The sequence below is a fragment of the Alligator sinensis genome, unplaced genomic scaffold, assembly GCF_000455745.1.
Source record: "Alligator sinensis unplaced genomic scaffold, ASM45574v1 scaffold611_2, whole genome shotgun sequence".
NCBI classification, from domain to species: domain Eukaryota; kingdom Metazoa; phylum Chordata; order Crocodylia; family Alligatoridae; genus Alligator; species Alligator sinensis.
This window is the reverse complement of record NW_005841869.1, coordinates 217152-231783: the sequence shown is the minus strand read 5'-3', so window position 1 is coordinate 231783 and position 14632 is coordinate 217152. Positions and strand designations below refer to the sequence as shown.

The 14632-nt window shown below is 42.1% G+C and overlaps 1 protein-coding gene across 6 annotated transcripts in view; it reads right to left on the bottom strand.

Annotated features, from left to right (window-relative positions):
- The window catches only part of SEC16A (SEC16 homolog A, endoplasmic reticulum export factor), a 34666-nt gene that overhangs the window by 15495 nt on the left and 4539 nt on the right, over nt 1–14632 (bottom strand). For 5 of the 6 annotated variants that reach the window (XM_006016865.3, XM_006016867.3, XM_025193683.1 and 2 more), the window contains exons 2-12: nt 9207–13082; nt 8248–8387; nt 5602–5690; nt 4393–4528; nt 3617–3806; nt 2790–2967; nt 2500–2642; nt 1464–1525; nt 1109–1247; nt 481–723; nt 31–128 (exon numbers count right to left, since the gene is read on the bottom strand). In XM_006016865.3, the coding sequence (XP_006016927.1) occupies nt 31–128; nt 481–723; nt 1109–1247; nt 1464–1525; nt 2500–2642; nt 2790–2967; nt 3617–3806; nt 4393–4528; nt 5602–5690; nt 8248–8387; nt 9207–13004 (5216 nt within the window). In that variant the 5' untranslated portion in view covers nt 13005–13082. The remainder of the gene's footprint in view (nt 1–30; nt 129–480; nt 724–1108; nt 1248–1463; nt 1526–2499; nt 2643–2789; nt 2968–3616; nt 3807–4392; nt 4529–5601; nt 5691–8247; nt 8388–9206; nt 13083–14632) is intronic. The other variant, XM_025193700.1, reaches the window with a different exon arrangement.

Here is a 14632-nt window from a genome sequence, read left to right as displayed (position 1 = left end):
CATACTAACCATCCACACAAAACTTACTACCTGGTCATGACTCTTGCATGTGTTCTACTGTCCATTTTACTGGCAAGTAGCAGAGCATGTCCCCATAAACCATGCTTCATGGCAGACTCCAGTGCATCCTATTTGGGTGGACAGCATACAAAGACAATCAATCGGTTTGCTGGGGAACGAGTTTAAACACACTGAAATACTTAGAAGGTATCTTATAACTGAATGGAAAACACTAAGTCAAATGTTTATATGTTCCAAAATAATATGGCTTTTAAACTGTGAACTCTGGGACACAAAACATATATCTTTAGCTGGACTGTATGTTGGCAAATGGGCAATGACACCGTGAACGTGTGAACCGTATTTTTTACATTTTCATTCGTTACGTGACACGGTACTTACGTGCCTTATGTGTAAGTTTTGGGGATAGGCATTTTTGAAGAAACTAAATGAACCGAACACAAGAATGTAAACATTCACCTTCTTACGACCATAAAGCAGCAGCTCCCTGAATCTCTCCGTCTCTCTTTCAATACTGTCAATTGCTGTTATAAGACTATCAGTGAGATATGAGATTTGAGCTTCACCAGATTCTTCTTCCGCTTGCTCCAAAGCCTCATTAGTGAAGTCAATCAAGTTTGCTTCATTGGGCGATTTCCCAGGAAGCCACACAGTTTTATGATCGCGTAGCAAAAGCTCTGCAATGTCTGTCCCTACCACAGTCTAAAAGAAAAAACACATTCAATATTTTAAAGGCATTTCAAACAAATTACTTCACCCTTTTATATTTGAGGCACTTGAAGGTTAACACAGAAGTGACTCCGAAAGAAAGTGGGTTGGATAAAAGGAGAAAATTGGATTGGCCAAGGCAGGCATGTCCCAGGGGACTGTACAGATAAAGACTCATTAGCTACATTGCCTTTTACCTAGCACTTTGAGAGGTACGATTACAGTAGCACCTGCAGGCAACTGGTTTGCTATCTCACTTGCAAGTCTCCACGCTATTCCAGCAGTAACCACCCCATGTGTACTAATGCTGCTGTTACATAAATGGATCAACCACATGCTAATATTGTTTAGCTAAAAGACTTGAAGAAATAAGACATACCCCATTCTGTCTGCACAGCAGTACAATAAACTCCCAAAGCAGACTTGCAGACTCTTTGTCAATTAGATTATCATTCTGAAAACATTGTGTGGCTTTGTTTTGTGCAAAATTAATGACATCCACTTTATGGGTGTCCTCTCTGGAAAAGGAAGATAAATATACAATGAGATGACAAATATCAGACATCAGAAATCATTACTGCAATAAACAGAGGGTGGAAGAGTGTACAGTCAAAGCTCCCTCAACACTTTAGCATATGGAAGCTGACAAGTGATTTACAGCCAATTTAAATCTCATCATTTCTAGCTTTTTAAAGGTGCAAAGGAAAACGAAACCAGCAATCTATCAAACATACTTAGCAAGAGGGCCAGGAAATGCTCTCATCTCTTCTTGTTCTGGAGAATGTTGCAACATTGTCTAGAAACACACACAAATCATATAAATAAGATGAAAAACATATCGTTATTCTATTTCATTATTTGTAATTCACTCTCTAAACAGTGAATCAAAACAAATTTAGAGAGGCAACCTATGATGCCATCCACTCCATCACTCCCGGACAGCACAGACTTCTACGATATCTCGATTAAGGCCTGTTTAAATGCCTGAAGCTCTACTTTCCATTAGAAACTGTTCCACAGCAAAAGAACTCATGGGGTGTTATCCTTGGTATTCTGCCAAAATATTACTTTTCTTATTCTTTGTGATGGCAGAGGAATGCTGTACTCCTTGTTGTTTATACAATTCTAATGCCTGCAGATTGTTACATCCTCCACCCCCCCGCCCCCACCTCCTGCCTGCTGATATTTTAGCCTTGAGTTGTCATCTTTTCCCATAAAAGCTGTCCTTGCAGTTCTCGTCCTCTCTGATGCTGATCAAAATCCCTTTGGAAAACAATGGAGTTCCAAAAGAAATGGAAACACACATGGAATATTTGATTCCCCTTCAATAAGAGAGCAAAACAGCTCCTGCAGAGAAAGGCACTGAGATACAGAGGTTTCAGTCAACAGCAACATACATGGAACAAAGAAAGCAAAGCAACAAGACTCCAAATTTCCTAGGATTCAGAAGCCTCTTCTGAATGCAGTTTTAAAGAAGCAAATGCCACTGTGAAAAGAGGAGCAAGATCCTTATGTTGTGCCTACAAGATCTCTTACTAGAGGAGGGCCTCAAAGCCATTTGTAAGCCAACTGCTTACATAAAGACATCTCCAAGGGAAAAAACACAGACAAAAGTATACAACAGAAAAAAAAAAAAAAAAAAATCAGCTATTGTTTTTCTACGTACTACTGCACATACAACAGAAGGACATTCCTAATGCAAATGAAGCTCTCTTTCCTTCCTCTGGAAAGAAAAAACACATTTGGATCTGAGTGGTACTTCCGCCTTACCTCCATGCTGTGTATTTCAACCAAAGCTGGTTGTCCTTCTGAAGGCAGGTTTGGCAACACTTTTATTAGATGACCCCCAGGACCAAACCTCGCACAGGTATGAGGCACTGAAAATTTCTCAGGTGTCATAGGTCTAGATGGGACTAAAGTGGAGAGAACAGTCAAATCAAGTGACAGTTATTTTGGCGACTTAAAGTTACCGAGCCATTGATTCAGTTTACAGTAGTTCTGGTTCACAATTAAAAATGTACACATGAAACACAAAGAGGCTGTTAAAATTAGTTAGGTACCTTGTTCTACAGTTGGCCATCCAGTTTCACCCGAGTAGCCATAATCTGTAAAAGTCTGTTGACCATCAAAAGTAGTAGCATATCCTCCATATGGATAATCTGCGTGGAGTGAGACTGGCTGGGTGGTAGTTTCGAACACATTAGCTGTCAGATCATTGTTGCTTCTATAAAGCTGGCTCTAAATGGAACATATTTAATACATACTGCATTAAAAGTCACATGGACTGAGCAGTACAGCAAATATGACCAATGATTCTATGGCCTTTTCATTTCCCACTTTAAATCTCTAGGGGTTCCTTACACTTGGGTTAATACTACCTGGCAAAGGACTTCCCTTGGATTGCAAAAACTGAAAGAAGAATCATGTGGTGTAACGGATGAAACTGCATCTCTTCCCCCGCATTTCAATTGAGGCAGCAGAGTTCTTATAGGTAGCAAACTGTAGAATCAAGCCTTAAGAGCAAAAGCCCTTCAAAGCAGGGGCCGTTTCTTCCTGCCTGCTTATGTTACACAGAGCACAAATTTCATTCCAGTTCCAAACACAACTCAGTGAGCTAGTCCCAAGCTAGACCCCATTAGGGTCAAGAGAATATTGTGGCTTCAGAAGAAAGTAGTTACTTAGTTAAACCACTAAGTGTGATCTTTCACACAATGTCTTTGTTGCTTAGAAGAGAAATATTTTTCCGTGCGCTTCATTTTTTGCTAACTTCTACTCTACAGTTGTACTACTGCTATAATAACCTGTCAGAAAACCCTGCTCCCAGCACCAGCATCAACAAGTTGAACAGAGGAAAAGTCAATGCCCGATGCATTCATGTAAAACTCACTTGCTGAGAGCGAGAGCTGAAGCTGCTGTGAACGCTGCGGGAACTGTGCAAGCTGTGGGAAGAACGCTCACTGTGCATGCTGCGCCTGTCAAATTCGTCACTGTAAGGGTCCCTACGAGGTTCACTTTCATCATCAAAACTCCCAGTAAAGCGAGGATCATATCGCCAATGATCTTCATACTGTTCTTGCCTTCAGAACAACAAAAAGACCAAAATAAAGCAGGGAGCCTGCCTCTTGAGAAGAACCCACTTCCTTGGAAATTCCTTTCCATTCAGCAATGAACACTGTTTAAGAGTTGGGACTCATCCGTGAATTTAAGCACTGTAGACTGTACCAAATGTGACTTCATAAAAGCACCTTTGTAAAGGCATTCTGGAAATTCAAACATCAAGGCCAACATCCCACTATAATTCCTATCCAACAAAAATTTAATGCAGAACATCTCCAAGTTGTAATTTCCATTTCAAGACCATGTGTTGTTTAAGCATCTGGCCAAAACAATACTTTTTTCCTGAATTCAACCTTTGAGACTGGGTCTTTCCCAATTCACTTCATTTCCCCCAATAATTTTCTCCGTAAAGGAAACATGCAAATTGGCAGTGACCATTTGAAAAATCTCTTTTACTTCATAAATTATTATAATACATCGGTCACACTATTTATTTCCCTGTCTAGAACATGTTAGTTTCTCTTCCACTTTTTTCGTTTAAAAGTCTACGAAGAGTTTTTACTGGCATCTCTTAAAGTCTGCAAATAAGAGGCAGGGATTACAAACCTATTACTGTATGGATACGGTTCTCTCTTCTGGTATAGGTTGTGTTCAGCATCATACCAATATCTTTGGTCATAATTCCTGGGATCTCTGTATCTGGGATCATAGGCTGATGAATAAGGGTCCCAGCGATTTGGATCTTTAAAAGATCAAAATAATCATCTTAATTACCAAGTCAGCTGTCCAAAGTATTTCCTAGTTCCCCCCTCTTTAAAAATCCAACCCTCTGCTTTAGTAACATTTGAGAAAGCCAAATTAAAAACATCTTAAGATAACATTTAAAAAAAAAAAATACTATTTTTTATTGTAAATATTTTTACTCATTGTTTTTGTCTTAGTTTTTATTTCATCTCATCTGGCTGGGGGAAGAAATGCGGGATATCAATTTTATAATCTGGTGAAAATTTTGGCCAAAGGATGATAATTAGATAACTGATCAGAAGTAAGGAGATACCTGAAAGGATGGCTTTCACAATTCAGTAGATCTTTTCTATCTTTTAAAGGCTTTATCACAATATTACAATAAAACTATTCAACAAAACTATAGGAGATCTCTTGCTGTAAACTGGAGCTTGAAGGAAGAGGCAGAATTGAATCTAGATCTCCCCACCCGCACTGGTGTGGCAGAATTCAAGGGCTCATCTTTGGATGCTGTAAAAGCCCATTTGGGCCATGGAGGATCACAGGGGATACTGGATACCGGTGCAGAGCGTCTCCCAAGGGATTCCATCAATTTAGGCTTTACAGTCAATTGGTTTTCTGCTGAGATTTTACCTCCGGAGCATAGGCTGAGGCATAAGCACGTACAGCGACAGAATGTGCAACATACTCCTATAACAAGCACTCCTTTCTCTACATCTACCATTTATCACCGTAATGAAAAAAGGCAAAAGGAAAGCCTGGCAGTGAGGAAAATAGTCAAGCAGGGAATCCAAAATGGACTCAGCTTAACTCCCTCTTCTTCCAGCTCCTGAACCAACAAACGCAGAGGAGAGCAGAGCATCAAGGGCAAACAATCTAGATTAGCTTTCAGTAAGTAAAACTTTATTCTAATTACCTGTGGGGACCATACAACAGTTGGGGCTTTTTCGGAAGCAGAAGTTTTAGTTTTAGAATACTAAAATGGACACTAATTTTAAACACATTTCCCAGAGACATTTTTCTGAAGCAGCTATTCTATAAAGAAATGCACAATTAATTGTCCAACATTACCTCCATAATCATATGGGTTTGCATAATAGTCTGCATAGTAATCATTCCATCCGCTCTTTGTATTATAATAATCTTCTTTATATCCCTGCCTGAAAGAGGAAGAAATTTGGGAAATAAATTACCAGGATTAAATTAGGCATAACGGCTGCTCTTGAACCTGGCAGAGGATATGCACAGCTAATGTCAGTGGATTATCTAGAGGTAAAGCTTAAAAATAAATTGGTGTCAGAGGAAATGGAAGGCTCAGGGACCAAGAGACTCTATACAGGGATGTCATTAATTTCAACTGTTCTGTGCCATCACTGACTGAAACTTGCTGCCATATAATACACTTGTGGCTTATGCAAAATTATTTGGCGATCAGTTCCATTACTTACGGGCAATTGATCACAAACACTGTTGCTACAACTGACATCCTTATTGAAGAGTCTCAGTACAGCAGCCAGGAACTTATTGCACACTGACATGTCTCTTTTCCCATTTCTAGAGCAGTTTCCTATCAGTTGGGATCAGGAATATTACAGGACAGTAGCAAAGCAACCACCACTACACAAGATACGAGCCAACAAAAGGCTTCCGTCTGCAAGACTATCATTCCAACAGCTTTCACTATCAGCAAGTGCACAGTGAGGAGGAAAGCAAACCAAAAAGTTACTCTCATCTTTGTTTCATCCTTCCTCTTTGGGTAGCCTCCTATTCAAGTATCTTGATATTACACGAACATCATGCTCTTCCTGCAGCTGATGCTTATGCTGACTGGGAGACTGACAGTACTGGTGTTGCCCTCTGCAGTATCCGTATATAATCCCTATCAGTCTGCACTCACTCAATGCTTCATCTCTTTCAACCTCAGCGTTTCGATTGCCGTGTCAACACAGCGAGCATTGGGCATCCTTCTATATTTAATACCTTAGTGGGAAAAACAGATAGCACTGAGATATAACTGTTTTATGGGGTATATGGAATGAATCATCCTGCAGGTAGCTCTGTGCTCCCAAGTCCACCAAGGAGGGACACAGTAGTGATGCACCATGAAAGATGTGTTTCTTAGTGACCAAGATAAAAGGCTAAATAGAATGAAAAAATGGTGTCTTATACAGAGCCCAAGTGAGAATGCCTGTAGTCTGGACAGACAGCATGCAGGGACACCACCACCTATTAAAACAAGAATTTGGCTAAAAAAGGATGCTTTCAGCTATGAGAACATGCCTGAATAGACTGTTATAGGTACAATGCCGTAGGCAGTTATAAGAGTCATTCGACTTGAAGGGAAAATGTGGGATGTGATCATTATCTTTAAAACTTTGCCCTTTTATTGGTGTCTTTTGTGCATGGCCCCCTAGGACGTTTTGGGAATCAGGCCTGAAGGAGAACATCCGACAACACTCTCTGACCAAAACAAGTTCTCTGGGAAAAGGGGAAGGAATCGAGTGGGAGCCACAACTGGATCTTTTCACTTCATGAGATGGGAATTATGTCACATGGTAAATGAGTTTGTAAGCACTAGTTTACCCTATGGGCATATCACACACCTGGCACTCTACACTCAATGAATGGCTGGGTATGTCAAGTGTGGGACACTAGCAGAATAGTGCTTGGGGAGCTTGTGCAGACATAGCATCCACTGGTGCAGAAGTAAATCTGATCAGATAAGACCTTGTCAAGGTGGCTATCAGCGAGTAGATTCGCAATGGCGGTTCTGGCAGTTAAGACGCCCATTGTGTCACGGGAAAACATTCCTGCTTGATCTTAACCGACTGCTCTGAGCCAGGGCTGAGCTGTAATAATTCCTGAGAAATAAAGTATGTTAATTTAATAAATAGAAACCTACCTGTACTAATTCAATTTTAAAAGGCCTAACTCCCCAAAACTTGTTTGAGTGAAGTGACAGAGTAAGGTTGAGAAACAAAATTGATTTTGCTCAGTCTTACAGATTAGCTCCAACGCTTATAAAAGGTGCTCAAAACACACAGACAGAAGGAGATGTAAAGCTGTGCTTACAGAAAACGCGAAAATGTATCAACCCAAACACTCCGTCTACTCACCCACTCTTCACCATTGTCTAAGAGGCTAAATTTATTCATCTGTTAAAACAAAAATCCTATGGGTGAGCAGAGACAACGCTGGTTCAACAGGCAACACGTGCTGCTGTGTTTGCAAGGAAATCCCAGGAGCTATGGGCAGAAATGCCATTTGTTCAATTCTCCAACCCTGTTATCTCAGACGTGTCATTTTGGAAGCACTAGGCTTTAATGACAATTGTAGCTAGCATGCTCTTCCATCTGTCCGCAATGAAACAGAACAAAACATCAGTACTGGTTGTATTGTTGAGCCCCAATGAGTGGGAATAACACTAGTGACTGCCAACAAAAATGAACGGCTGAAGGAGCAGTAAAGAGTCCAGCAATCATAGGCAGGGCACTTGGCTTGCTAACCTCTAAAAGCAATGAGCAACTTGCAATTCATGCTGCCTAGATTTCACTTTATTGCATGTATCAATTGAAATGTTGCAGACAACTGTCAATAAAAATGTCACGCCATTAGGCCCTCACATACTGTGAACTGCACAAGACAAAAGATCATTCTGCAGTCCCATTCAGTACATCAGGACGTAGTAAACCTTTACAGAGCCTCAGAATTACGTACCTAGAAGGAGGTCGCTCAGAGCAGTGACTAGCTCTAGAACTGGGACGCTCAGGCTCTGCATACCGATAGCCCCCAGACTCCACATAAGCAGTACTATCATAGTGTCTGTAGCGGGGGTCGTATTGTCCATAGACATCCTCCTAGGGAAGACAGGGTTACACATTAACAACTGGCGAGTTAAATTGTTCAAATGATCTGACATGGATTAAAGAACATTTTTCTATGGCTTCCCCTGACACAAACATTCAGTTTCCCTTGCATCCTCCTTATATTTACTTCTATGCTAGCTCCATTTTCAGAGATAGATACCACCTTGCCACAAAGGATACAGACAACTACTGTGCCATCTGACAACAGTGTCCAAAACCTGCATGAAAAAAATCTCTTCAGTTCAGGGTTGTTCTATCGCTAAAAGGCAGCTTTTCTGCTGTTTGATTCTCACCTGGGAGGTGGGAATTTTTTTTTTTATGATCAGGACACCTGTTGAGCTATGATAAGGCTGTAACCACCAACTTCTTCAAAAAGGCAAACACCAAAATCTGTCAGGTGCTGCCTGCCACTTCCAGAAGTTAGTATTAATGTTCATTTCATATTTTAAACAGGTTTATCATTTAAACTGAAAGGATCTATTACCTTTTTTCTAATCTACTTTATTAGCTTGGGTTTTCATACTCCTGATATCAGACATGCATCATGTTAGTTTTACAGGAACCAAATTAGCACATGAAACACTGCAAAAAAAATCCTTCCAGAAGTTTTCTTCCTCCTTACAGTTTTGAGTTCTTGCATTGCGTTGCTAACATTCAGAATTTCTCTACAGTTAAACCTAAGTGAATAACTGTTCTACTCTGCCGATCGCTATACCAACGAAGAGTCAGAAGTCAGAACTGAAATTCCCCCCCCACAATTGCTATATATATTTAAGCCATACAAAGTAAGGAAAGACATTTTTACTTTACCGAATAATAAAGGTGAGCTGCTGCTCTAGGATCCACAGCAGGGTAAGATGGTGGATATGGCTGCTGATAAGCATCATAAGGATGTCTGTAATAGTAGTAAGGGTTTTGTGGTGGACCAAAGGCATCCTGAGGAGTCTGTGGTGGCAATGGACACTGTGGCTCTTGCTGTGTGGCTGGCATGACTGGCTGGGTGGTAGTAGCAACTGCTGATGTGGTCAAAGCACTTGATGATGGAACAGGCAATGGTTGTTTATCAGAGCTTGGCTGAGCAGCCCTGGCTGGTGGCTGTGTTGAACTTGCCTCCTGGGGACCCAGAGAATAGTGCCTATTACTCGGTACCTGATTGTCATGCTGCTGTGGTGCTTGCATGGGTTTACTACCTGGAGCCACCTGGTAATTTGAAGGAACAGAAGAGTGCCCAGAAGGTACTGCTTGTGGCATTGGAGCAGCTTGCATTTGCTGCTGCGAAGGCAATGTGCCCTGCGTGGCTCTGTCCGATGGAACCTGATGCTGCACATCTTTCGTGACCTGTTGATAAAAATGTTGTTTGTCATGCGTCTCTAGCCCCACCTGGCTACTGCGATTGGCTGGTTGTTGAGAATATGCTGGACCACCAGACAGAGACGGATTTTGCACCTGTCCTGAATTACTTGTATTACTTCTCTCCAGTGTCCACGTAACTGTAAAGTCAAGTGCTCCAGCAGCTTCTTCTTTACTATTTGAGTGATTTGCAAAATTATTAGAAGGTACCATGGAATTCGCTGGTGGGACTAACACACTTGCATTTCCACTAGGGAGACTTGTCCCAGGGGGCACTGATGAATTAGCCCCTGGCATAGTAGCCAATTCTGGAATAAGACTTTCCGAATTAACATTCTTTTGACCTTCTGGAGCTACATTAAGTGGTATCTGAGATGGAAGTTGCATCAATAGACTTGTGGACTGATTAGGTGCAATTTCAGAAGCGCTACTAGGACTTTGTAATAAATTAGCATTTGACAGATTAGTAGTAGGTGGAGGTGCATTAGCTAAAGATCCAGCTTGTACCACAGGCAATGACACATTTTCCCCGGAGTGGATCCCACCAGCATGCAGAGTTTGGAGGCCTGCAACAGGCTTATCTCCAACTCCAGGATCTTTCAGCAACTGATTATTTTCATTCCTTAGCTGATTAGATAGAGAAATGGAAAAATTAATTGGCTGAGCCAAGTTATAGCTTTGATTGGGCTGAGCAATCAGGACAGGCTGATTTTGCAAAGACTCCGTGGGTGGAGAAGACAGCAAACTTGCATAACCTGAACTTGCCTGAGATTGGAGTGCTTCCTCTTCTCCCATTTTGGGAGGATTCTCCAAGTTCTCAGAAGATACATTTCCATCCTGGGAAGGTTGCACAGTGACAGAGCCTGGTTTATCTGGCTGCTGATGCGACAGCCCCTCTTCAGGTGGCTGAATAATTTCCACCGTCTGTTTAGCAGGTACATATACTGCTGGAGCAGCAGGTGCCAGAAGAACATTACCCCCAAAGTTGGGCAGTTCGTTATGAGCCCACAGAGTGGTTGCTGGACTGTCACACTTCTTAACTGCTCCCTGAGCTCTTGTTGAGGGCCTTTTCTCAGATACCGCTTGAACGTTTTCCACGCCAGGCCCAACGCCAGGCTGCAACACATTTCCATGCTCTGCCGTGACTACAAGAGGCAGCGGGTGTGCTTGGGGAATGAAGAGAGTTTCCAGATTATCTGGCGGCTGTTCGAGATTCCCTGGGGAGGCAGCTGTCAGAGCTGTAGTTTTCTTGGCATTCTTTTTGTTTGGGTGGTTCTCCCTTAGCTCAACTACCATCTTTGCCTGGTCAATCTCTGCAGGCTTCACCCCAACCCCATGGGACCTCACCGGTTCAAAGGAACTATTTGCACTTGTCTGAAAGATTCCCGTAGGCTTGGGGGGACTTGGAGTTGGGGGCTGGGACAGATTTCTGTGGTAGTTCTTGCTTATATTGGGCTCACTTGTATCTCCTCCCGAAGGGGAGCAGTCAATCTGCTTAAAGAAACTGGCAGATGTCTCTTCATCAGGCTTCCCGCTTTCTTGCTGAATGAACGTACCATCGAGCTCCTGAGGTCTCGCTGAGCTGGAAATGCTCCTGTGGCTAACATTGCTGTAGTTTGAGGATACACTGTCAGGTCGGATGGGATGAGGTAACGAATCGGGTGCTTCCAAATTTGGTCCTCCTTCTGCATGGCTCACAATAGTGTTCTTTGGAAGTGAAGGCCCTGGGGGCAATCCATACCTGTATAGATCAGATCCTACACTTGAGGACAAAGGATTATTCTGTGGTTCATTCGGCAGAACTTCTTGATTCTGAACGCACTCCAGGTTCTCGACATTTTCATACTGCGGCGCAACATTCCCACGAGCTTTGCTAACGTCTGTGTTGTCATCTGTAACATGCACAGAATGTTGGACAGTCTGGGCCTCATGCGGGCTGCTCACAGTTCTCAGAAAATATTGGACATCCATTCCCTTTAGTACACGCTCATTAGCAGAGCCTGTACTAACTGGTGCCTGAGACTGAATATTGGCTACTACCTGTTGAGGAGGGAGAGAAGGGTGATACACAAGTCCTGAACTTTGGTGACAAGCATCAAAGTCAGCTTTACTAGCCAGATCATTTATTTCTGATGAAAGTATTTCTTCATTTTCTGCCTCATCCCCTTTGAAAAACATGGAGATAGTTCCTGAATCTGGATTGCTGGGAACATGTCCACCGGATGTTTCAGATGCAGCTTGAGATTGGTTTTTCAGGTTACTTTCCTGAGTGGTGGGGTTTACCAAACCACAGTCTGGTAACAGGGACTGCGGGTAAAACTGCTCAGGGTAAGGTTGAGCCAGCCAAGTATTAGTCATTTCTACAGACTGTCTAACCATATTTTCAGGCTGAAGGCTGCTCACTTGGGGGTTACCTCCTGCAGAGCCACTTTGCCCATTCTTGTCACTGCCACCAAGCAAAGGAGCTTGCATGGCACTTTGCTGATGTCCAGGAGCCAGATGCAAACTTGAACCACCAGCAGAAGGGTGAGACATGCTATGAACAGCATTCTGAGAAGATGGCTCAGCGTAGGGCGCGTAATTTCGAACTTGAGGCTGAGTGTTACCCTGAACGAGTCTCCACTGAGATGGGGGGGTTTCTGCAAAAGGGAAGAATGGTGTCGTAGCAGGTACTGCACTAGGGTTACTTGGATCTCGATTTACTTCTTGTATACTTAGAGGCCTGTTTGGTGCAGGCCCTACTCCTACATGTCCGCCGAGAGAATTTTCAAGCATCATTCCTGGACTATAATGCAGTGGTGCTGAAGGGGTATGGAGTCCAAATTCTGCATTGGGTTGCATTTCTGTAGTACTATTTAAATCATGTCCCGGCGATGAAGCCAACACATTAGAAAAGGTATTAGAATTTATTCCCGGTTGAGAGACAGGTGCCGGTAAAGATGCACGCAGTTCGTGTGGATTATCCCCTGCATGAGAAGGAGCTTTGTGCAGAACAGCTGGCTGAGGATACACTGAGGGAGGAGGACCTGGCATGACTGGCGGATTGCCTTTGGATGGATTACCTAGTGGAGAACCCTGTGGAGTTTGTCTGCCAAATGCAAAAGGGTCCGTCACAGGTTGCACTGGGGCAAGTGCTGCCGAGACTGGCACGTTTGCCCGCCTGCTGAATGGGCTGTTTCGCCAATACACATTCCGAGCGGTTCCTACAGGAGGCGGTCCCCCAGCTCCCGCTGGCACTGTCTGTGGAGGCGGCTGCATGATCAGCTCCCAGCAAGGTCACACACTGTTTGGAGAACTAACAGATGTTGTAGACGTATTCTTTTTTTCTTCCCCACACTGCAAAAAGAAAACATAAGGCAAGTTAATTTCTCAGTTCACAATAGGCAGATTCAGCACTTTAAAAAAATACAGTACCACATGTAGGGGGGAAGGAGGAAGTTGAAAGTGTTTAGAAAGGGATCTGCTGCTACAAAAAAGGGACACCTCAAAGCAAAGAGATGCTTTTTCCAAAATGCAAATTAATTTTTGTGCATAGCAATTTGCCTAGTGGCACAGAGCCAACTTGTTTTTAAAAACAATGTTAAAAAAATATAAAGAATTGTTTCTAGACATGTACCACACATCATTTAAACTGGTTCCTTTACACTGAGCTCTCTAGTGAAATCTCACACTGCAACAACTCCAACAGCGGTCTCATGTTCTCTAGACTTGCTCTCAGCAGGATTAGACGTGTTTGTTTAAAAAATGTTGGTAATAATCAGTCTGCTTTAGTAATCCTACCATTGTTAACACCAGGTAGTGGTGCTGCTCCAGTGCAAGGTACTAGGAAGAGTTCACAGTAAGAAATGGCATCATCTTCTCTTACTTTGGAAGAAACTATTTTAGTTGAGCTGTGCTCAAACATTAGAAATCTCTGATGAATGGAGTCTTAGACACCAAGTAAAGTGAGAAGTGTGCCACTTTCAGAAACTAAGCCACACAAACAAAAATGTTATTCACAACAGTCCTTCCTACATTTATCACCGACAGGTACTTACAAAGGATATTTACTAAAAGTCCCTTATTTTAAAAAGGGAACTTAAAATCTTTGTCGTTATACATAATCCAGCACACTTATGATAAAAAACTTAACATGATGGTGTGGCTGCTGGTAGAGTTTTGACAGTGTGAGATTTCACTACAGAGTTCAGCGTAAAGGAGCCAGTTTTTATATAATGAGAGAGAAAGAGAGAGATGTTTTTCCATTTAAAAGGCATTTGTTATTTACATCGCTACAGGAATGTGTACCCATATGGAACAGAGAGGGAAATGTCTGTTTACTAACCATTTCCAAAATATTCCGCCCCCCATTTCAATCTAGTAGTATCAGTTACAGGAAGTTTCACAACAACGTTTTTCATAAGTGAAAGCCTGGTCTTCTTCCATTTATAATACTTAACCACAAAAAAGTCTTAATTTGTCATTTATCTGAAGTTTGAGGCCTTACTATTGGCCCTGTTCTGGAATTTTTTTGGCAAAACATACTGGTTTCATTTTCTAGACTTGTGCTATTAGTACAGTTCTCATTGTGGTGGGAAATCTCATACTACTGCTATGACATTTTTTACTTTTAGTTATCTATCCAAAAGGCAACCAAAAGCTGTACAGCATTTTAGCACTTAGAACCCAACATTTTAAAAGAGTCTCTGACAATCTTTGTTATCAAGAATTATTAAGACTGTTCTCCTGTATTTGCTAATGTTTTGAAATAGGGTGGTTGAGCAAGAGGAGCGGAGAGGGAAGCAGCAGTACCAAAAGGATTCAATTCACCTCCTCTTTCAGAGGTTTCTGGTTTAATCAAAATGTAAATTTTACAAAAATATCTAGCTGAATATATTTTGTAAAGG